A 24234-nucleotide genomic window follows, 5' to 3' on the forward strand; every position below is an offset into this window, starting at 1 on the left:
CTTGTTACACTTCTGTGTGGTGGGGTTGTTAGTGTCGACCCCTTTACTCCCTTAAGGTAGACAGTTGAGTATAATCCATTTGAACATTTGAAAAGAAATAAATGTCCTTGCCTTGTTTTCTTTGTAGAATCATGGTGGGTGGGAGAGGCTGAAAATTGCCTTTAAAGAGGTTTGGGTATGGAAAATGAATGATTCAGAATTTTACAAAGGTCCTTTTTTAATATCCCTTTTTATTTAATTCTTCATTAATACAAGGATAACATTTTGAAAGGATATTGCTTCCATACTACTGATTATTTTTTCATCTGCTCTGTTTTTAAACTTAAACATCTGAAAAGCCTTCAAAAAATGCAGATATTTAGATTATGGGGAACCAATAGACATTGGAAGTGTGCCATAGGATTAAAGAAGTTGAATCTTAGAAGATTGCCACTGTATTGCCACTTGCATTCATGATAGAGATCTAATAATTAAGTGTAAATTAGGAGCTTTATAATGGAAGAGTCAATACATAAATATTAGCCATGATTTCTCTTTTGAACAGTATTAGAATAATGCAACAAGCATTTGTTATTATTTATGCCAGGTATACTTTGATTTACATGTGAGGAGTTTTTTTATATATTGATTGGCAGTTTTGTTGGTATATTGTTTTATTTCCAACATTGGAATAATCTTTTCAATAAACAGATACTTTTTATTGCTTAATCAGCATGTTAAAAAACAAGTTATGAGATTTAAGAAAGTATTCATATGTAATATTATGAATCATAAGGTAACAAGCAAGTTTTCAAATATCAAAAAAATTCAATCTTGATTTCTTTAAGCACAACGTGGAAGTTCTTGGAATCCTTTCTGATGATGTAGAAACTGATTCTGTAGCCCCAGGTGAAAATCTCAAGATTAGACTGAAGGGAATTGAAGAAGAAGAAATTCTTCCAGGATTCATACTTTGTGATCCTAATAATCTTTGTCATTCTGGACGCACATTTGATGCCCAGGTAAATGCAAATGCACATATCACTACACAAATCTAATTACTCAGTACTATTTTCTAACTATTATATATTTTATTTATATTTGCAGTATGGTACAAAAAATGTTCAAAACATTCTAAATGTATAATGTCTTTCTTTTTGTCTAATATAACCCACATTAGTCACCAATGCCATTTCTCAAAAAACTCTAGATTTTAATTTTTACTTTGCTTTTGACTTTTAGAAAGTGCTTATTAACTTGATCCAACGAACCCCTGTTAGACAGGGAAAAGGGGTAAATAAATTAGGAAACTAAATTTTAGAGACCTTATTTGACTTTGGGATCAAGTAGTAAGTAAATGGCTAAGTCAGGTAGCATTACAAATGAACCCAACTCTTGCTTTCTAGTTCAGTTTTTTTTTTTACCTACCCTCAAGTCATTTTATTGCTACAAATTTTTGACCTATTTAATTTGTATTGGGAAAAATCATCAGTGTGCCATCGTCTACCTACCTTTAAAACTACATTTGCCATAAGTAGCCTTTAAAATCACTTTTCATTGCAAGGAACAATTTATGTTGAGTGACTAGAAGCCCAAAGTCATTCTGCTATTAATGGTAGGTTAATTAGTACCAGATTTTGTATCCGAGACTGCACTTTACTGTCTCTTTGCTGCCTTTAAACATAGAGAGGGAGCAGCTAGGTGGCGCAGTGGATAGAACACCAGCCCTGGAGTCAGGAGTGCCTGAGTTCAAATCCGGTCTCAGACACTTAATAATTAGCTAGCTGTGTGGCCTTGGGCGGGCAAGCCACTTAACCCCATTTGCCTTGCAAAAAACTAAAAAAAACACACAAAAAAACCCCACAAATAAACATAGAGAAATAGTAATGAACTTTGTGTTGCTTTTCAGATAGTGATTATTGAGCACAAATCCATCATCTGCCCAGGTTATAATGCGGTGCTGCACATTCATACCTGTATCGAAGAAGTCGAGATAACAGTGAGTTTGTAATGAAGTAAAACACAACTATGATTGTTAGTCACTATGAAAAGATAGCTGTTGATATAATTCTTCCAGAATTGATTGTGACAATTTTTGGATGTTTGGAGAGTGTTTTTGATTTTGAAATTCTTGCAGGGATTGTTAAGTATTTTTGAAGTTAAGGCACATGACTGAGGGTGTGTGTGTGTGTGTGTGTGTGTTTTGGGGGGAATTAGTGGATATTAATCCAATTTATTTTTTCTTTATTAAATATAGAATATTTATTTATCTGGTTTGATGTAAAGCTTCTGTGTTTTGGATAGGCCTTAATCTGCTTGGTAGACAAAAAATCAGGAGAAAAAAGTAAGACACGACCACGTTTTGTCAAACAAGATCAAGTATGCATTGCCCGTTTAAGGACAGCAGGAACCATCTGCCTTGAGACCTTCAAAGATTTCCCTCAGATGGGTCGTTTTACCTTAAGAGATGAGGGTAAGAGGGCTAAAAAATAAAATTTTTATAACTCTTTGATCTTCTAAATTCTTATGATTTAGTAAAAGTCATCATTAGAATCCTGAATTAGTGTGGTTTCAGAGAGAACTTGCGACCAAACATTATTAGAATTGGAAAAAAACTTTATCTTCATCTATTTAAATCTACCTTTTATTGGTAAGAAAAGGGTATAGTGATTTGTTTGAAGTAACAGTTAATGACTAACAGATGAATTGTCACTAGAACCCATAACTTCTGTGTCTACTTCATAAATTATAGAGTAAATAAAGCATGCATCTGTGATAATTTAGCTGTTTTGGGTGGTTTAGAATTGAAATTTAAAATGATTCCAGAAGCACAAAATATTTAAAAATTTCATATGCTGTCAAAAATTTTATCTGCTAATACCTTTAGTTTGCCTTTTGTGACTAAAAGAAATTTTTTTAAATTAACCAGTTTTGAATAGTGCATTATAGGATAATTTAACTCTTCATCATCTATATATTTCACCTCATTGATGATCTTTAAATTAAAACTGTACATTTGTGTCTCAAGATATAGGGACATGATAGGTCAGTTTCTCTTTACCACTGTTACTTTACAGTTCTTTGTAAAAATAATCTTGGTATGTTATCAGTTTATCAACAAGCATTTATTAAGTATTTGCCTATGTCAGATAATATGCCACGTACAAGGGATAGTTAAGTATGGAACCACCTTGGCCTCCAAGGAGCTTACATTTTGTCAGACAAATATAATATATATAGAATAAAGGCAGTTTTTGAGCAGGTAGGACAGTAGCTGGGGTGGGGGATTCAGGAAAAACTTCACGTGGGATGTGATACTTGAGCTGAGTTTTAAAGAAAGTGAAGAGAGAAGGAACAGTGGTGGGAGTCACAGGTAGGCGACACAAATCCCACAACAGCACGGTACTATATAAATGAGGCTAGAAAGGTAAGTTGAGATCAGGTTGTAAAAGGCTTCAAAAACTTAAACAGGAACATATAGAAAAATGAATTGTAGTGGAATGTTGAAACGTTCCCTTTGTCCACTTGTGGTCAGGATAGGTAGACATAAGTGAAGATCGAAAAGATTAGATTTTTAGGCCTACTTGATTCAGTACTATTTTCTTCTAGAAGTTCATATTGGTGGTTATAATGTTTTTTGTTATATTCTACTAAATTTCCAGGGAAAAAAGGGGGTGGTGATCTCCACAAGACTATATATGTTCCCTCTGTGTTATATAAATCAATAGTTATTTCACACAAAGTTCTAGTGATAGAGATTACATCTTTTGGGTCTACCCATTGTTGTTTAACCACTTATATATGTTATCTAAAATTTTATATTTAGAAATTCTCTTGTTAACTTAAGATGTTAGTAAACCTTTTGAATAATTTTTACACTATAAATTCTGACATTCACAGTTGCTTACCATAGCAAATTTCATAACATAAGAAGTTATTCCTTTGGACTTAAATTTTTCTTAAGTTGATTTAGTATTGAAAAATGTGACCTCAGGAGGTCAGAAATGATTTTTGTAATTTGTTTAGATTGTTAATGAAAAGGTGGTTTTTTATTTTTATTTTGTCATTGTTGTTATTGTCTTTTAGGAAAGACCATTGCAATTGGAAAAGTTCTGAAACTGGTTCCAGAGAAGGACTAAGCATTTTTCTTGATGACCCTGCACAATACTGTGAGGAAAATTGACTCTGCAAAAGCCTACTTCACACCGCCTTCTCTTATTTTCTGCCCATTGATAAACTTCTCCCCATATTTTGCAAAGACAAATTTCACAGCAAAAGTCCACATTATGTCAGCTTTCTCATATTGAGAGCTCTGCTATGCCACTGTTGAATTTCCCCAAAAGTTTTTTTTTTTCTCCTCCCAAATTCTGCTTCCTTGGACAGATTCGGCAATAGCTTTGTAAGTGATGTGGACATAATTGCCTACAATAATGAAAACCTAAAGGAATTTTTTATTTTTAATTTTCCCCTTAGGCATATTTAGACATCTTTTTTCCAGGCAGATCATTCAGAGTGTGCGAGTGTGTGTGCACATGTTACAAAGACAACTACCATGTTAATAAAATATTCAATTTGAAATCCTTTTCGGTATTTGAATTGCTTTTGAATAATGTTTTTTATCTGGATGTAACACTGTTGCATTAGCTTTTTAACTTTCCAAGTAATTGAATACATTTTATTACTTGGATTTTTCTAAACTACCCCACCCATCCACCCACTGTTTTAAATGAGGCATTTACAAACAACTTCCAGGGTTGTAAAAGGAAAAAAAAATTCGTTTTGTCCCTTTCAGTATTTAGTACATTCATAAAACTAAAATATCTTTGTTGAAATATGATACTGCTTTATTAGCTTTATGTCAGTTTTTATTTTCTGCCAAAAAATATTTAGGTTTCTTTGCTTGATTGATTTCTTAGATACATGAAGTTTGTTTCGAAATGACAAACATCATTCTGTGGTTTTATAGGTAAAACATAATGAAAATTCTTCCCCTCTGTAAAAAATCTAGTAACCAATTAAATCATTGGATTTCACAAAAAAATAAAACTTGCAAGATCTGGCATGAAGTGCCTCTATTAAATATTTATAGAAGCTGTATTGAATTTGAAAACTGCATCAGTGAAAAATGCCAGTTCTTACAAGTTACTCAGTTCACTCACTGTATTGGTAACTTTGAAGGCTGGATAATCCTTGCTGTTTAGAGCTAAATATGAATTGAGAAAATCAACTAGCAAATATTTATAATCATAAAAATTTGCACATACAGATATTTGGAGTGAGATAAGTTAGAATCAAGCACAGTTTAAATTTGTGATCAATTTGAACATGAAAGCTGAGTTTTCTTGAATCTGAAACTGAAATTAATTTTTTGATTAAGCCACATGTCAGCATTGTAATTCTTTTTAGGTTGAAGGTTAACTATCATATAAAGTATGACTTAAAAGTAAATGAGCAATGGTAAAGAAAAATTTCAAAAGTATAACTATTAGAAATCCCCTTAATTTAATTTTTAGTGTTGCCATTTATTGAAGTTACCTTTTTTTAGAATGTTACTTCCCCTAATATAAGATACTATGTAATCGGTGTATTTAAATAATGGAGAGTCCCTTCCTTGTATCATCCCTCAGAAATGAAAAAGCAACAGTCAATGACTGTATTTCCATTCACAAAATTTAAAACTTAAAACATTTTAACCTTTTCTGTTTCTTTGTAACTGTGGAACTCCCATTCATTTAACTTATAAGGCTACATTGTATGGACAGAGCAAAATTATTGTCCTTCAGTTTCATATGATTACCCTTGTAGCTACCATAATGCATGAGATTTAAATAAATTTTATTATGTCTGCAAATCTCTGGGCTTTTATTTCTGGGAAATCTGAGAGCTGTAATTGAAATTTATAAGCTCTTTTGTACAACAAGTGGACAAGAGCAAAACACTAGCTTTTCTTGGATTTCAGAGTCCAAAATCTAAAGAATCAGTGAAATTCTGTCCAAAGATTATTTTCCATTTTTGATTGAATAAAATTTTTAACCAGATGTTTGCTCTCAAAATGTTTACACTTTCAATAACTGCTTGTTGCCAAGACTGTTAAAGAGAATGGCATTAACCATGGAGGATATTCTTGTAGTTATTTTTTAAAAGTTTTGTAGTAGAATTTTCACATTTGAGTAACAGACATTAAATTATTCTACAGAAATTTAACTATGGATAATTGACTGGAATGTTCATCATATGTAAACATTCCAAGTTATGGGCGCTAAATTTTAAAGCCAGTCAGTCCCCTTTGAATCTAGCTGATATTTTGCATGGGGGGACTTAAGATTTGAAGTGATTTGGTAGTATGTGAAGTTTTGGCAGATTGCTTAATAGCTTAAATGCTGAGCTGTCATTCTCAAGTCTTCTGTAGTCTGCTTATATAATAGTCAAGTGGCAAAGCAGTAGGGCAGTTGCCTGTGTTTAGGCTATAACCTAAACATTTCTTTTTATATGTCTTGAATATAGAAATATTAGAAAAATGATTTTCCTTGAAAGTTCCTCAGAGATTGCATCTTTTTATGTTAAATAATATATTTCATCAAATTTTCATGCTCGATCATTTTGCATAATCTTTTAATTGATGCACTGAATTTGGTTGAAGAATGCAAAGGAAAAGATTGCATTTGTTTAGTTTTTGGATTATAGTGCAATTGTTAGTTATAAATTCATCAGTGTAATGAGGTTTTCTATATAATTGCCGCCTTAAATATTTATTTCAGTGGACAAACAAAAATGGCGTGCTTAATGCTTTTAATTTGAAAAGGACTTATCCAGCCATAAGAATGGAAATGTTATGTATTGCAACTTGAAAGAGTTGGACTGAGTATATTGCCATGAAATAGACAATTTCATTATAAAATGATAGTTGGTATAGTGATCTTGAGCCCATGTATGTTTTCTTTATCTTTAACTGAAAGTCTTGATAATGTATATGATGATTAAATGCAAGAATACCATAAATGTTCCTTAGAGAGCCGAGGTTGTTCACTGTAACATGAAAGTAATTCGTCTACTGGTAAATGCTATAATTATATGAGAACTGCTCATATGGGACATAAAAGACCATACTAAGTGAGCTATTATTGGCAATAGCCATTCAAGTGGAGTACTTCCAGATATTTGGGGTCATACTTGAAATCAATTCAGGTTTGCTTCAAAAAAGTATGGTAACCCTAATAACCTGAATGAACTTTTTGAGGAATTAGCTCTTCCACTGGTGATCTACAGGAGCACTGGTTATTTGGCTGGCATCACTTCATACAAGATTTTTGATGAATCCTCCACAAAAGAGCACTCCAGCAACTTTTCTCAGTGGCAAAGTCTTCCCATTGAACACAGCTACTTGGATGATTGCTGCTTTTTGTAGGGCCATTAGGTGATCATGGTTTTAAATGCAGTTGTCAGTTTCTTTGGTATCTGGCAACTTTTAAAACTGATTTTTTTAATAGCTCTGGTTACAACACTATAGTTCTGATCACATTGGCTAATGTTAATATTCAGCATGGGCAGACAATATCAGTGCAAACTGTCATTAATCCTCTCACAGACATATGTAAGGTAGATAGTGGTCAATCGGGTGGTATTTTTTTCTACTCTAGAAATCTTGGCTTAGATTTTTCCTCTGCTGATTTTTAAGTGAAACCTAGCAGTTCATATGTGATAGTGATTAAAGATTTTCTTCACGTGCCATGGTAGTAACACATTAATCTATTCAGTTTTAAGCAATTCAGAAACTGTGAGAGTTACATTTTGTACCCCTTTATACATTTCAGTCAATAGTAACTTATTGCCCAAAATCATTTTTCAACAGATTTTTAGAGTAGTTTCAATTTGAATCTGTTTGTTTACTATTAGCAGCACTCAAACTGGTCAAATATTGATAGGATTTTTTTTTTGGTTCTATGATACTGTATCATTTTTAAATATATCATAGAACTCACTGAGTCTTCCCTATATGAATACACTTTTCATGCACTGCTAATCCTATACTTCCTTGAAACATCAGTATGCTAAATTTGTTATTGATGTACTTAGGAATTTAAAAAAAACCAGGAGATTAAAGCCTTTCTTACGATCTTCTATAAGGATAATAGAACATTTTCTTCATTAAGCTGAAGATGCCAGACTGAGAGACCCATATGAGTGTCACCTATTTTTTTCTGGTCATCTAGCACTGGCCATGTGTGCCTGCTAAAAGCTTAACATTGAACTATCAGGTTTGGAGAGAGCAGATGTAGAAAAAGAATATTTTCCCTACATCCATATTTAGCTTTGATTTTTCTAAACTATTATTAGCAAAGCTGTTTTGTTTTCAAATACTGCTGGCCATAGGTTCTCACTACCTCCTTTTCTGCTACTCATGAAAGGGAATACATTTATATTGGAGTTACAGCTTGTGAATTCTTTGGGTAATCAAATTTCTTCCCTTTTATCCATATGCATATTAAGTAGGAAGTATGAGAATTTAGTTATTAGAGAATTATTTTTTCCTTACATGTTATATTTGGTAAAAGATTGGCTGTGGGTCTCAGTCTTTATTTTTATGGATGAGTACTGAATTCTTATACAGATAGTGTGTAATGAGATATTCATTGGTAATGAATTGCCAAATGTCTACTCTCTTTGTTTCTAGTAAGTAACCTTGAGTTTCTTCTATTAGTTCCTATAAAAAAAATCATTGAAGATTTTCTATGGCTTTGAATTTATTTTTAAGTGGGGAGGATAAAGGGATGTGTTACAGTATTTTAAAAGCAAAGTCAAGGAATAATCTCTCTTTAAGTGGGAATTTTGGGGATCCACAGTTTAAATTCTTTTTCCATATGAGTTCTAGCTACCTACTGTGCCTAACATGATGCCTGTGTGAGGATTACGCTTAGTCTGCTCTTGCGGCTATTCATATGACAAGTAAAAAAATTGCCTTTGTAATAACAATAAAAAATTGTCATCTTCCCTTTTGAAGGATTTGTCTCTTTGTTTATAATCACCTTCTTTGTACCATATCATGAGTGCAAATGTCCATGCTTCTGTATATTAATTTGTTTATTTTTGTACTCCTTATTGGACTTAGAAGTATTTATAGCAGTTTTAATAGAATGGCTCTTCTAAGTTCTATTGTACCAAGAAATAACAAATTTGCGTGTTTTGGCTTTGCTTGCATACTCATGCAAGGCTTTTGACTGGCTTATCTGACTAAAGCTTGCAAAGCATAAAATAGCACTCCGGGAAGTTGGAAATACTTAATAATATTAATAAGAAGTCATTACAGTGCAGTTTTTTCTATACTGTTCCATTGGGAAATGTCAGTGATTTATTAATCAGTAGACCTAATATGTACCTCAGTATGTACTTTTTTACCAGGTAATGCTCTAATCTATGAAACTTCAGGATTTTTACTATAGAGACCAAATAGTACTTTCCCTTTAATTCTGTGCAAAAGAAAAAGAAAAATTATGAACTGACGAAGTATATATAGTGGTTAAACCTGTTTCTTCAATTTGCTCTTTTTCCTTTCTCATAGCTATTAGCTCTTTTTTGTAATCTCTACAACTAGAACTTTAGGTAAAAGATGTTAATCCAAATTTTGCATGAGCAGAATCCAAACACATATCTATGGCACAGAAGAAACTTACTTGGGCTTTTGGCTTTTTGATGCTTAGAATTTCAATGTAGATATACAGTGACCAAAGGGAGGATTTATTTTATTAAGTTGTAGTTGTTATAAAAGGTAAATAATTGGACAATTTTCCAGTATAGCCAAGATTAAGTTTCTGATCGAAGTTAAATTGGTCCCAGAACCAGCCTATCAAATGACTTTGTTTTCATTAACTAAAGTCTACATTATCCTTTGACATCAAATTACATATAGGTATTATATTGCAGGGTGAGTAGACTACTGTGACTATAAGACCTTCATCTTCTGATTATTATTGTGTTTCTTTCCTCAGCACATGATGTCCTTTTTTTTGAGGGATCATAGGTTTTTCCAGGGGTGCAAGGCAGTATATCTACCTTTGATGCTATTTTTTTAAGATGGAAGAAAATGATCCCCCAATCTGGAATACTTGAAGCTTTTAAAAAGTATAGTATTTAGGTCCTTGGCAGGATGTTACTTATTTTACTACATTAATCCCTTTGTTTTCAGTTAATGGCATTATTTTAAGCACATTACCATTGGATGATATGGTGATATGTGGACAATTTAAATAAAATCTGTTTGGACTACTGTACCATCCCTTTTTTAGTCTCCCTGTATTTTTATTTGCAGTCCAGATTGTTCCAAATGCTTCTTATAAAAGTGAACTTTTCATTTGTCTGTTCAACGAAGCTTCCACACTAATCTTTCCCTGGACTTGTCACATTAAAACTTCCTGTTCTTCTAAGGCCTCATCCAACAGAATTGCTTTGTATGATGTTCTTTTTTGCCTGTTTTCTTAATTCTAAACCTGAAAAAATTTAGTAGCCTACAAATGAAATTATAGTTGCCATAAACATTCAATTGCTACCATTTTTAGTTAAACTATTTCCTAGTTTTTTAAATGCTGTTTTCCCTCCCATTAACTTTGGGAAAGGGTAGGTTCTTGATTTTATTACATAGTCTGTGGGTAATGTGAGCTCTACTTTTCTTGACTCCATTTGGACTTTTCTTGGCAACGATACCAGAAGAGGAAACTGAGATAAACAGCATTAAGTAACTTGTCCAAGGTCACACAACTAGTAAATGTCCTAGACCAGATTTGAACTCTGAAAGATGTTTTCCTGACTCCAGGCCTAGCGTTCTATCCACTGCACCACTTAGCTACTCTAGGGGAGTAAAGTGTTTATATATAAATTGCACTAGATAGAAGGTTCGAATTATGTTTAATGTTTTTGTTAATTATGATACTTGAGTTTAATCAATATTGGCAGCATGCAAACAATTTTGAATTATGGGTAGAAATGAAAGGAACAAAACTGAACAAAAACAATCCAGACTTTTTGAGTGAAAAGTTTCACCCCTTTACTGATCTTTTATGGAGCTGTTTTAAGTGGCTTGCTCAAGGCCACACAGCTAGGTAATTATTGTCCGAGATCAGATCTGAACTCAGGTCCTCCTGACTCCAGGGCTGGTGCTCTATCCACTACATCACCTAGCTGCCCCTTGGTCTTTGTGACACTATTGGAAATTCCCTTTATGAAACCTGCTTTGGTTTCAATCCTGCACCAATACTCATTTCATCTTAGCTTTATTTTTTCCCTTTCCTAGTTCTTCCTCTTGTTTCTTAAATGCTTATATTACCCAAAGTTCAGTCCTTAATCAACTTTACTTTCAAGGAATTTCTGCTTTCACAACTCGGTTATTACCTCCAGGTTGATTAAAAATCACTATCCATCCTACAGAGCTCTTGAGCTCTAATCCTTGTACACTGCAGATTCCTCTCCCAGTTTCATAGTACCTTGATAGAAACAGACAGTCTGCTAAAGTATGAATATTTGCTAATTAGTAGAAGCAGAAGCTAAATGTGCATTCTAAAAGCTGACAGAAAACATTTGCTGAGGGCAAAGTATCTGTTTTACCCAATAAAAAGAAATACTGCCCCTCTCAACCATACATTTGAGAAGTTGTAGGAAGTTATCCAAAGTGAAGGTAAAGAGTGGTCTTTGACCTAAGATCTCATTCCAGTACTGTCAACCACAAAATTGTGGATTTCCCAGAATCACCTTAACATCCCTCTTTTTAATGTTACAGACTAATTGAAAACAGCCACCCAACAATATCTCCTTCAATAACATCCCTTACATTCTCCTCACCATCTCCCCAGTCAATCCACAAGTATTTAACAGGTGCTTTCAATGAGCCCAGCCAAACCTTGGGAAGCCAAAGACAAAAATGACATTTGTCCTCAGTTTAATTCTGTTTAGCTAGTGCAGCTTCTATTCTCTGGTATATTTAAATGTCTATTCATTCCTTCGTATTTCCTTATCTGTAAAAAGGGGGAAATAGCACTTCTGTCAGAGTAGAGAAGATCAGATAAGATCATGTGTATACAATAGATGTGTGTACATGGGTGAACCAGGTAATAAGTTGGGATTTAGTTTTGTCATTTGATCACCAGATGGCACTAAATACAGTTGAGCATCATATTCCCTATGGCCTCCAGTCACAGCAATATGATTTTCACTTACACCCAGAATAGATTTAGGGTATTGACATGAAATATGCTGTATATTCACACACAAATTACCAAAATAAGAATTCTCATCACTGCCTTGAGCCTACATTTCTCACATCTCATCCCATGCCTCAAGAACTTACTTTTTTTTTATTGTTTATTGAAACGTTAAGATGATTCAAATAGTAACAGCAAGCAAACTTTAAGAAAAATTCAAATTGTGAGTCACAATAGAATTGATATTGTGCAAGATCAAATTCCTTTTCTCAGCAATGGCATGATTTTAGAACCCACTGAAACTTTCTTGGCGACTGCTCTGAGGAAAAGGGGCAAGAGGAGGCTGAAGTTGGTTTTATCTCACTAAGGCTGTGGTTCATAACCCAGCTTCCATTTTTTTTTTGAAACTATTTTGATCTGTTTCATTTCTCCTCTTCCCATCTGTTATTTCTCCAGGTTTCCATGTGAACTTTGTTTTCCAGGATTTTAGTTCTCATTTCTCCCCAGTCTGCAATGCCTTTGTCTCAGCTACTCCAAAGAAAAATCTCAAATTGGAGTGTAGACGGGGATCTCTTCTGCATTATGCCCACAACAATTCAACACTAGAAGTCTCTTCAAGGAAAATGGAAACCCAAAGACTCTGGGAAACTTATTTCCACATACATTTCCTATCTTCTCCAAAACTTCATTAATCTATTAATCCCTTGTTACTTCCAGAAAACATTAGAAAATCTCTTACTGACAATGCATTGCATACCATAAAACACTAAATAATTGTGTCATCTCTGTGCAGGGAGAGGAAGAATATTTATCAAGTGCCTATTAGGTTCAAGCAAACCATTTTTACAAATATTTTATCCTCAGAACAGCCCTGCAAGATAGGTACTCTTGGGGTGGCTAGGTGGCATAGTGGATCAAGCACTGGCCCTAGAGTCAGGTACTTGGATTCAAATCCGGTCTCAGACACTTAATAATTACCTAGCTGTGTGGCCTTGGGCAAACCACTTAACCCCATTTGCCTTGCAAAAAACGTAAAAAAAAATACTCTTTTCTTCATTTTACAGTGAGGAAGTTGATTTGACAGAGGTTAAATTATTTGTTCAGAGCCACAAAGCAAATAAGTGGTAGTTTGGATTTGAACTAGGTCTTCTGATTCCAGGTTCATGGTTCTATCCAATGTGATATTTAGTCATATAGCAATCCTGAAATCTAAGGCATACCTACAGGGTCACCTTAATACTCAGAAGAAAAGAAAAAAAAGATGTCATGCACAGAGGCAGGTGGTTACAAGAACAATGCATTTTGTGTCAAGGGCTTGAGTTCAAATACTGGCTTAACAACTGAACTCTAGGTCTCATAGACCTTTTCCATTGTGGGGGGGGGGTGGGGGTTGGGGGGAGTGGTTATCTTTCAGGTTCCTTTCACCTCTAAATCCTACATTTATCTCATCTATCTCAATCTCTTTTGCCACTTTTTTTTTGCAAGGCAAATGGGGTTAAGTGGCTTGCCCAAGGCCATACGGCTGGGTAATTATTAAGTGTCTGAGGCCTCATTTGAATTCAGGGACTCCTGACTCCAGGGCCGGTGCTCCATCCACTGTGCAACCTAGCCTCCCCACTTTTGCCACCTCTTGAAGAGTACTTCCCTTACACCCATGTGCCACTGCTCTCATTCCCAACTTAGTAAACTTTTTGAGAAGGCAAACTTTTGTCTCACACTTGCCTCAATTCTTTTTTTTTTCTATTTTCACTTGTTTTTTAAACCTTTAATATTATAAAACAAAAAATTGTCTTGTTTGCAGCAAAATATGTGAGGATTCATAATATAAAACATTTCAATTTCAAAGAAAGCCTGGGGGCGGCTAGGTGGCGCAGTGGATAGAGCACTGGCCCTGGAGTCAGGAGGACCTGAGTTCAAATTTGCCTCAGACACTTAATAATTACCCAGCCATGTGGCCTTGGGCAAGCCACTTAACCCCGTTTGCCTTGCAAAAATCTAACAATAAAATAAAAAAAAGCATACTCATATGTATATATATATATATATCCCTATATATAAATACATATATATATATATACATACATCTAGATGTTTAGATACATATACACATACATATTTTTGCCTCGATTCTTGCCTAATCTTTCATCACTGAATGGGTATTGCCTTAGACAAACATTGGAAAAGACCTTAGTGTAAAAAAAAAACCAGAAGTCTCCCTCTGCTTTAGGCATCCAACCCTAGTTGTGTAGACCTTTGATTTACCAATGGAGTCTGGAGAAGAAAATGAGGCTGATGACTTGCACAGCCCTGCATCACTTAAGTCCAATTCACTAGCAAGTCAAGATAGCACTCTGCTGAAGTTTTTGGATGAGCAACAATAAGCCTCCTGGCCTTATTGTGTATTCCCCATATTGCCATACCAATCAAAAGGTCCTGAACAGCTTAGTTACTGCAGCTTCTCTTTCCTGGTTGCTTAACAGCAATGTAATAGCATTGCTTCAAACTTTAAATGTATCAAAAATTACAATCATTCCCTCCCCACCCCATCCCCAACCCAAATAATCTTCTGAATTCTTGACATCTGTCATTGTTACATTCATTTACTCACTCTAAGGCTTAAAGTTTAAAGATCATTTTTTGTTTCTTCCTCATTCCTTGATTACCATATCCAGTTACTAATTCCCAGTTCTCTATTTATTTGTTAAATTTTATCTTATTTTCCTGAAGATGCATCTGCTCTTCCACCTTCCCTCACTGAAAAGAAAAGAAAAACAAAGCCTCTAATATAAATGCAAATATTCATTCCTCAACTTTCAAGACCCTCCACGATCTGGCTCTAAACCTACCTTACAAAAAACCACAACAAAAATTTATCTCTCGAGGGCAGCTTGTCCTAGCTTTGTGGAATGATTTCAAAGGATTAGGGAAGCTCTTAGTCTAACTCATTCCCTTCAATTTAACAGTAAATGCTTTATAATTAGATATCATTAGATAGACAAAATTGCCTCTTAGCCGTTTTTTTTTTTTTTTTTTAGGTTTTTGCAAGGCAAACTGGGTTAAGTGGCTTGCCCAAAGCCACACAGGTAATTATTAAGTGTCTGAGACCGGATTTGAACCCAGGTACTCCTGACTCCAGGGCTGGTACTTTATCCACTGCACCACCTAGCTGCCCCAGCCATTTTTTTAATGACTAAAAACCTAATGTACATTCTCATGTATATTTCAGGAGGATTTATTTTTTTCCATTTCTATTTTTTTATTAAAGATATTTGAGTTTTACAATTTTACCCCCAATCTTCCCTCCCCCCACCCCAATGGAAAGCACTCTGTCAGTCTTTACTTTGTTTCCATGTTGTACAATGATCCAAATTGAGTGTGATGAGAGAGAAATCATATTCTTAAGGAAGAGACAAGAAGTCTAAGAGGTAACAAGATCAGATAATAAGATTTTTTTTTCTAAATTAAAGGTCTTTGTTCAAACTCCGTGGGTCTTTATCTGGATACAGATGGCACCCTCCTTTGCAGACAGCCCAAAATTGTTTCCGATTGTTGCACTGATGGAATGAGTGAGTCCTTCAAGGTTGATCATCACCCCCATGTTGCTGTTAGGGTATACAGTATTTTTCGGGTTCTGCTCATCTCAGCATCAGTTCATGCAAATCCTTACAGTCGGGAGGATTTATTGAGGGATATATTACAATCAGCTGTAATTATATAGTTGGATATTGGATTCAGGGAGTGACAAAGTGGACAATACCTGATGTGTGTTTTCAGGCGAGGAGCAAATCCCTAGCTTCTGACCCTGCCAGTTGTTGTCACACAAGATGTCCCAGCCTCCATATAAGAATTATGTCATTTGGGGATAAATTGCTTTTATATATGAAAAATAAGCTTTACTTCTGATCTATCTTATCAGTATTATCGCTTTACAACTGACCCTTTAAGATTTGTGAGCACTGACTAAATGGGCTGCATCTGACCAAGTTCACAAAAAGTCCATCCTGAACTCTTAAGCTCCTTGGCCTGGCACACACTCAAGAGAGATGCAAGTAAGCCCTTATTTGAATGAAAACCCATGATAGGCAAATTCTTATAATTAGCCAAAAACTGACATACAGTGATTGTGGGGTTGCAATAGTTAACTCATCCTCATTCAAGTACAAATAATAAAAACCTTGGGGGGTGGCTAGGTGGCATAGTGAATAAAGCACCAGCCCTGGAGTCAGGAGTACCTGGGTTCAAATCAGGTCTCAGACACTTCATAACCTAGCTGTGTGGCCTTGGGCAAGCCACTTAACCCCATTTGCCTTGCAAAAACCTAAAAAAAAAAAATAATTAAAACCTTGGAAGAGGCTATCATTTTACAAAAGTTATAAAAAAATTGCTAAACTTTGCATGTGAACTATGAGGTTTTAATTAACTATGCTTACAAAAGAAAACTTAATTCAATATGCAAGTAAAAAAGATGCTACAATAAGCCAAACTTCACAAAAGTGTTTTTTCTAAGGAGTCAATTTCCAGTTGATAGAAACAGTAAAGGTCACAGAAAAACCAAGCTCTCCCAGATAACCTGAGCAAATATATAAAAATATAGACTAATAATGAAGACAAATTAGGAAGCCAACACAGCAGCAGATAAATCACTTGCCAGAGAGGCAAAGTAAGAAGCTGGGCCAAGGAAACCCATAAAAGCTCCCATAAATGAATCTGAAAAGTCAGCCAGTAGTCTGATGAGAGTTGTTAGAAGTTATCAGAAGACAACAATTGGAAACCTTAAGTTAAATACCAGTTCTAGAAAAAGTGAGTACATAATCGGCTACAGTAGGTTACTGTATATAAAGCAATGCTTGAGTTTGTATACAGCATTATTTTTATCGTTGGCATCCATGGTAGGAAACCTAGCCAACTCAGAAGACCTGAGATCCACTCAATCTCCTGCATTGCACAGATACCAGTCAAGGTCATAACATGAGATAGAAATCAATTTCCAACTTGGAAAGGACACAGCAAGACTTGGCAAAAGCCAGAACCTGCAGTTAGGTCCATCAGGGTCCTGAAACAGAAGCCAGAATTAAGGCAGAGAATGGAACCTGATGCTCACTGCTGCATTTGTTTGTAGTATAGCAATAACAAACAATACAAAAACAAGACCAAACAAAGCCCATCTAAGGGAGATATAAGAATACCCTAAACACAAAATTCCAAACCAGGAACTGAGCCTGGAAAAATATGAGTAAACCATAAGAAAACACCAAATAATGAAGAAATACTGTTAGCTAAGAGGGGTCCAAGAGGTAAACTCAGAACTACAAACAAAATCCCAGAAGAAAAAAAAAGACTATAGAATTGTAGGATCCAATGCATTCATTAGTATCCCAGTTTTCCTGGATCTTCTTCAACATCTCTCATTTTCTTTATCTGTCCTATTAGCCAATCTGAGATGTGTGAGATGGTACCTCAGATTTATTTTAATTTGTACTTCTCCAATTAGTAGTGATTTAGAATATTTTTTCTGTAAATATAGCTTTGATTTCCTTGTCTGACAACTACTTGTTCATACTCTTTGACCTTTTATCGAGTTGTATTCTTCTAGATTTGACTCAGATCTCTATGTATTTGAGAAATGAAAGAACTTTATCAGAGATACTTGATGTGACATTCCCCCCTCCCAACTTTCTGCTTTCTTTCTAATTTTAATTGTATTGATCTTGTTTGTACAAAACCCTTTTAATATAATTGAAATTATCCATTTTATCTTTTGTAATACTCTTATTTGGTCCTGAATTCTTTTTTTTAATCCATAGATCTGGCAAGTAAACTATTCCATGCCCCACCCTTAATTTGCTTATTGTATCACTCTGTCTACATCTTGGTATATGGTGTGAAATGTTCTGTTCATAGTTTCTGCCGTACTATTTTCTAGTTTTCCCAACAGTTTTTGTTACATAATGAGTTTTTATCCTAAGCTTGGATCTTTTGAGTCATTTCTACCATATATTATATACCTAATCTGCTCCACTGATCTACCATTCTGTTTCATAGCTAGTACCAAATTGTTTTGATGATTACCATTTTGTAAAATAGTTTTAAATCTGGGAGGGCTCTAGACTTAGCTTTCTTCACATTTTTTCATTGATTTATTTGATATTCTTGATTTTATTCTTCCAAAGGAATTTTATTACTTTTTTCTAGCTCTTTAAAATATTTTAATAGTTTCAGATTGTAAAGCACTGAATAGTTTAATTTAGGTAGAATTGCCATTTTTATTATATGGGCTTGGCTTACGCATAAGCAACTCATATTTTGGGCCAGCTAGGTGGCATAGTGGATAAAGCACCGGCCCTGGAGTCAGGAGTACCTGGGTTCAAATCAGGTCTCAGACACTTAATAATTACCTAGCTGTGTGGCCTTGGGCAAGCCACTTAACCCCGTTTGCCTTGCAAAAACCTAAAAAAAAAATCCTAATAAGCAACTCATATTTTAAAAATTGTTCAGATCTTTGTGTGAAGTGTTTTATAATTGTGTTCATTTAGTTGCTGCCTTTGTCTTGGCAGGTAAACTCCTAAGTATTTCATATTGTCTTCAGTTATTTTAAATGGAATTTCTTTTTATTTTTTAATGCTGTAATTTGTTGGGAATATACAAAAATACTGATGATTTACATGTAGGCTTTTTAAATGTTCATGTTGTAAAAATTATTTCAACTTTTTTAGTTGATTAGTTTTTTTAGTTGATTCTCTAAGTATAGCATCTGCCTATTCTAATTCCTTCAATTTCTTTTTTCTTCTTATTCCTTATTTCTAGTTATCCCCACTATTGAATAATGGGAATCCTTGCTTCGCCCTGATCTTACTGAGGCTTCTAGCTTGTCTCCATTCCATATAATGCTTGCTGATGATTTTAAATAGATACTACTTATCATTTTAAGGGAAGTTCCATTTATTCCTATGCTTTCTAAATTATTTTAAAAAGAATGAGTGTTGTATTTTATCAAAAGATTTTTTTAAACATCTTTCAAATATTCATGATTTCTGTTCGTTTTGTTACTAATATGGTCAGTTATGCTGATGGTATTTCTAAAATGAACTAGTGCTGCATTTCTGGTATAAATTCCACTTGGTCATAATGTATGGTCCTTATATATTTCTGTAATCTTCTTCCTAGCATTTTAACAATTTTGCATGGAAATCAATCTGTACTTTCTTTATTGCCTATTTTTTTTGTTAGATTTCTTTAGTTCTGAGAAGGGAAAATTGAGGTCCCCAAATTAAGTTTACTGCTTCTTCCTATAACTCATGCAACTTCTCCTTTAAAAATGTAGATGCAGAGGGCAACTAGGTGGTACAGTGGGTAGAGACCAGCCCTGGAGTTAGGAAGACCTGCGATCAAATCCAGCCTCAAACACTTCATAATTACCTAGCTGTATGACCTTGGGCAAGTCATTTAACCTCATTGCCTTAAATAAATAAAATTTAAAATTTAGATGCTATAGCATTTGGTGCATATATATGTAGTATTGATATTACTTCTTTGCTTATAGATCCTTTTAGCAAGATATAAATTCCTTTATCTTTTAATTAATCTTTTTATTACTTTTATTTATTCCAAAATCATGATTGCTAGCCCTACTTTTTTTTTCTCAGTGGAATCACAATAGATTCTGCTTCAGCCCCTAACTTTTACTCTGTATGCTTCAAATGTTTCTTGAAAAAATAGTATATTGTAGGATTCTAGTTTAAAACCATTCTGTTTCTACTTACATTTTATGGATGAGTTTATCCCATTCACATTTACAGTTATAATTCTGTATTTCCCTCTCTTATTATTCCCTCGTTTATCCTCTCTACTTTTCACCCTGTCCTTCCTCTCAAGTGTTTTACTTCTGATCACTGTCTCCTTGAGTCTGCCCTCCCTTCTATCAGTCCCCCTCCCCTTTCTCTTGACTTCATCCCTTTTTCTTATAGCAAAAGGTAGATTTCTATTCACAACTGGCTTCTTTGAGCCAAATCCAATGAGAGTAAGGTTCAAGTATTGCTTGCTGCTCCCCCATTTTCTCCTCCACTTCTGCTTTTTTGTAGTTTTTATTATATAGGATAATCTACCCCATTCTATTGCTCCCTTCCCTTTTCCCCAGTGCAATATTCTTTCTCACCTCTTAATTATTTATATCATCTCATAATAGTTAATTCACACTGACACACTCTATTGTATACTCCTTTTAATTTCCCTAATTGTGATAAAGTTCTTAACAGTTATAAGTATCATCTTCCCATATAGGAATAAATATAAACAGTTTAATCTTATTGAATCTTTTGTGTTTTCTCATTCCTATTTGCCTTTTTTAAGCTTCTCTTGAGTTTTATATTTGATTTCTGTTTAACTCTGGTCTTGGTACAAAAACAGACATTTAATAAATGCTACATGATTGTCTAAAATAAAGTAAAAACAAAATAAAAAATAAGAAAGGAGCTAGTTTTGGGAGGAGGAGAAGACAATGAAATAAACTATTAGCTAGTATGATTTTTTAAAAGAGCAAAATGAAATTGCCATAAAAATGGAAAAGGAAAATTCATATAAATAAGCAATTTTTTCCAATAAAAATACTTATTTTATCTCATTCCTAGGCCCCTACAACTGCAGAATAAAAAAAAAATTCTCAATATGCCTAACCAAGCTAAACAAGTTTTCACATAAACCATGTACAAAAGTATGTCTCAATATGTATTTTAGAGTCCATCATATTTTTGGCAGGAGGTGGGTACTGTTTCATCCTTGGTCCTCTGGAATAATGATTTGTCATTATAATGATTAGAGTTTTTAAAATCTAACAAGAATTATTTGTATAGTATTTCTGTTACAAATTATTCCCATAGATCTATTTATATTATTTGAATCAATTTGTAAAGATATTCCCAGTTTCCTCTAAAATTATGTTTCACAGGAAAATAAGAAATCATTAGAAATTATATTGTCTAATTATATACCAAAAAACTAAATAACTTTTTCAAATATATTATTTTATTTTTTCTTAACATGTAAAAATAATTATTAACATTACTTTTTTAAAACTGTAAGTTCTAAATTCTTTCTCCCTACCTCCCCTGCTCCCTCATTGAGAGGGCAAGCAATTTTATATAGGTTGTACATACACAGTCATGCAAAACATTTCATTATTAGTCATGTTTTGAAATAAAACAGATTAAAAAAACCAAGGGAAATAATTTTTTTTAAATATACTTTAGTCCACATTCAGAACATTCTTCATCCTAAGTACATCAGAACTGTTTTGGATCATTGTATTGCTGATAGTAGTTAAGTCATTCACAGTTGATCCTTGTTTACTATTGCTATTACTGTTTATTTCACTTTGCATTTGTTCCTGTAAGCCTTTCAGATTTTTCAGAGAGCATCATGCTCATCATTTCTTATAGTAGAATAGTATTCAAGCACAGACATAAACCACAACTAGTTCAGTCATTCCCCAGCTGATTGGCATCCCCTCAATTTCCAATTCTTAGCCACCACTAAAAGAGACACATAGGTTCTTTTTGGATTACAGATCTAGTTGTGGTATTACTAAGTCAAAGAATATGCATGGTTTTATAGTCCCTTGAGCATAGTTCTAAGTTGTTCTCCAAAATGGTTGGATTGGTTCACAACTCCACTGATAATGCATTAGTGTCTCAATCTTCTCACATCCCTTCTAACATTTGTCATTTTCCTATTCTATTACATTAGCCAGTTTGATAGGTGTGGGGTAGTAACTCAGAGTTGTTTTAATTTGCATTTCTCTAATCAGTAGTGACTTAAAGCATTCTTTCTTATGACTATAGCTTTGATTACTTTGTTTGAAAACTGCCTGTTATATCTTTTGACCATTTATCAATTGGGGAATGGCTCTTATTTATATAAATTTAATTTGTATATTTAAGAAATGAGACCTTTAAGGGGGTGGCTAGGTGGCACAGTGGATAGAGCACTGGCCTTGGAGTCAGGAATACCTGGGTTCAAATCTGACCTCAGACACTTAATAATTACCTAGCCATGTGGCCTTGGGCAAGCCACTTAACCCCATTGGCTTGAAAAAATCTAAGAAAAAAAATGAGACCTTTAATAGAGAAACTTGCTGTAAAACTTTTATGGATTTCCCTCTATCCTATTTTCCTTATTTGTCCTATTCTTTCTCCTTTCACCTTATTCATCCTTAAGTGCTTTATATTTGACAACTACTTCCTCTCATATGCTCTCCCTTCTATCAGCTTCTCCTATCTCATTCCCTTATTCTCATTTTCCTGTAGGGTAATATAGATTTGTGTGTCAATTGTATGTGCATGTTATTTCTTTTTTGAGCAAATTCTTATGACAGTAAGGAAAAAGCATTCCTCCCTCATCTTCCCTTCCACTCATACCTCTTTTACATGAGATAACTGACCCTAATCTCCCTCTCCCTTCCTGAGTGCATTCCTCTTTCATACTCCTCAATTTTACTTTTAGATATCTCATTTACTCACACCTGTTATCCTCTGCCTAATGATGATAAAGTTCTTAGAAGTTACAAATATCATTTTCCCATGTAAGAATGTGAAAAGTTAACCTTATTGAATTCCTTAGGATTTCTCTTTCCTGTTTACCTTTTTATGTTTCCAAAACTTGTATTACAAAGTCAAATGTTCTATTGAGCTCTGGGTCTTTTCATCATGAATGTTTGAAAATCCTCCATTTTTTCCTCTGAAGAATTATAATTTTTGTTATAATTTTGTTGGGTAAATAATTTTTTGTTGTAATCCCAGCTTCTTTGCTTTCTGGAATATTATATTACAAGCCTTCTGTTCTTTTAATATGAAAGTTATTTAGTCTTGTGTATTCCTGACTAAATCCATATTTGAATTATTTCTTTCTGGTTGCTTGCAATATTTTCTTCTTGACCTAGGAGATCTAGAATTTGGCTTTGATATTCCTGAGAGTTTTCATTTTGAGATCTCTTTCAAGAGGCAATTAGTGGATTCTTTAATTTTTGTTTTACTCTCTGATACTAGAATCTCAGCACAGGTTACCTTGATAATTTCTTGAAAGATGATTTCTAGACTCTTTTAAATGCATGACTTTCTAGTTAACAATTCCTAAATTATTTCTACCAGATCTGTTTTTCAGGTCAATTATTTTTCAAGTGAGATAGTTTATTTTTTCTTCTATTTTTTTCATTCTCTTATTTTATTGTTTCATGATGTCTCATGGAGTCATTAGCTTCTGCTTGTCCAATTCTAAGTTTTAAGGAATTATTTTCTTCAGTGAGCTTTTGTACCTCCTTTTCCATTTGTCCAATTCTACTTTTTCAGGAGTTTTTTTCTTTCTTTTTGGCAAGGCAGTGGGGTTAAGTGACTTGCCCAAGGTCAACACAACTAGGTAATTATTAAGTGTCTGAGGCTGAATTTGAACTCATGTCCTCCTGACTCCAGGGCTGGTGCTCTATCCACTGCACCACCTAGCTGTCCCAGGAGTTCTTTGCTTTGGTGAATTTTTTTAATTGTTTTTTGAATTTTACAATCCCCCCCATCTCCCTTCCCTCCCCCCACAGAATGCAGTCTGATAGTCTTTACATTGTTTCGATGCTATATACTGATCAAAACTGAATGTGAGAGAGAAATCATATGCTTAAGAAAAAATACAATGTGAGATAGCAAAATTACATAATAAGATACCTTTTTTTAAACATTAAAGATAATAGTTTTTGGTCTTTGTTTAAATTCCACAATTCTTTCTTTGTACACAGATGGTATTCTCCATCACAGATATCCTAAAATTGTCCCTGATTGTTGCACTGATGAAATGAGATTAAGGTTGATCATCACCCCCATATTGCTGTTAGGTTGTACAGTGTTCTTGGTTCTGCTCACCTCACTCAGCATCAGTTCATGCAAATTCTACCGGGCTTCTCTGAATTCCCATCCCTCCTGGTTTCTAATAGAACAATAGTGTTCCATAACATACATATACCACAATTTATTCTGCCATTCCCCAATTGATGGGACATTCATTCAATTTTCAATTTTTTCCCACCACAAATGGGGCT

At 34.1% G+C, this 24234-nt stretch overlaps 1 protein-coding gene across 4 annotated transcripts in view; it reads left to right on the forward strand.

The window, feature by feature from the left end:
• The window catches only part of GSPT1 (G1 to S phase transition 1), a 46290-nt gene extending 41721 nt beyond the window's left edge, over positions 1–4569 (forward strand). For all 4 annotated transcript variants that reach the window (XM_074196458.1, XM_074196455.1, XM_074196454.1 and 1 more), the window contains 4 exons: positions 828–1001; positions 1889–1978; positions 2284–2452; positions 4066–4569. In XM_074196458.1, coding sequence (XP_074052559.1) covers positions 828–1001; positions 1889–1978; positions 2284–2452; positions 4066–4118 — 486 coding nt within the window. In that variant the 3' untranslated portion in view covers positions 4119–4569. The remainder of the gene's footprint in view (positions 1–827; positions 1002–1888; positions 1979–2283; positions 2453–4065) is intronic.
• The last annotated feature ends 19665 nt before the right edge of the window (positions 4570–24234 follow it).

Source organism: Macrotis lagotis, chromosome 8, assembly GCF_037893015.1.
Source record: "Macrotis lagotis isolate mMagLag1 chromosome 8, bilby.v1.9.chrom.fasta, whole genome shotgun sequence".
NCBI classification, from domain to species: Eukaryota; Metazoa; Chordata; class Mammalia; order Peramelemorphia; family Peramelidae; genus Macrotis; species Macrotis lagotis.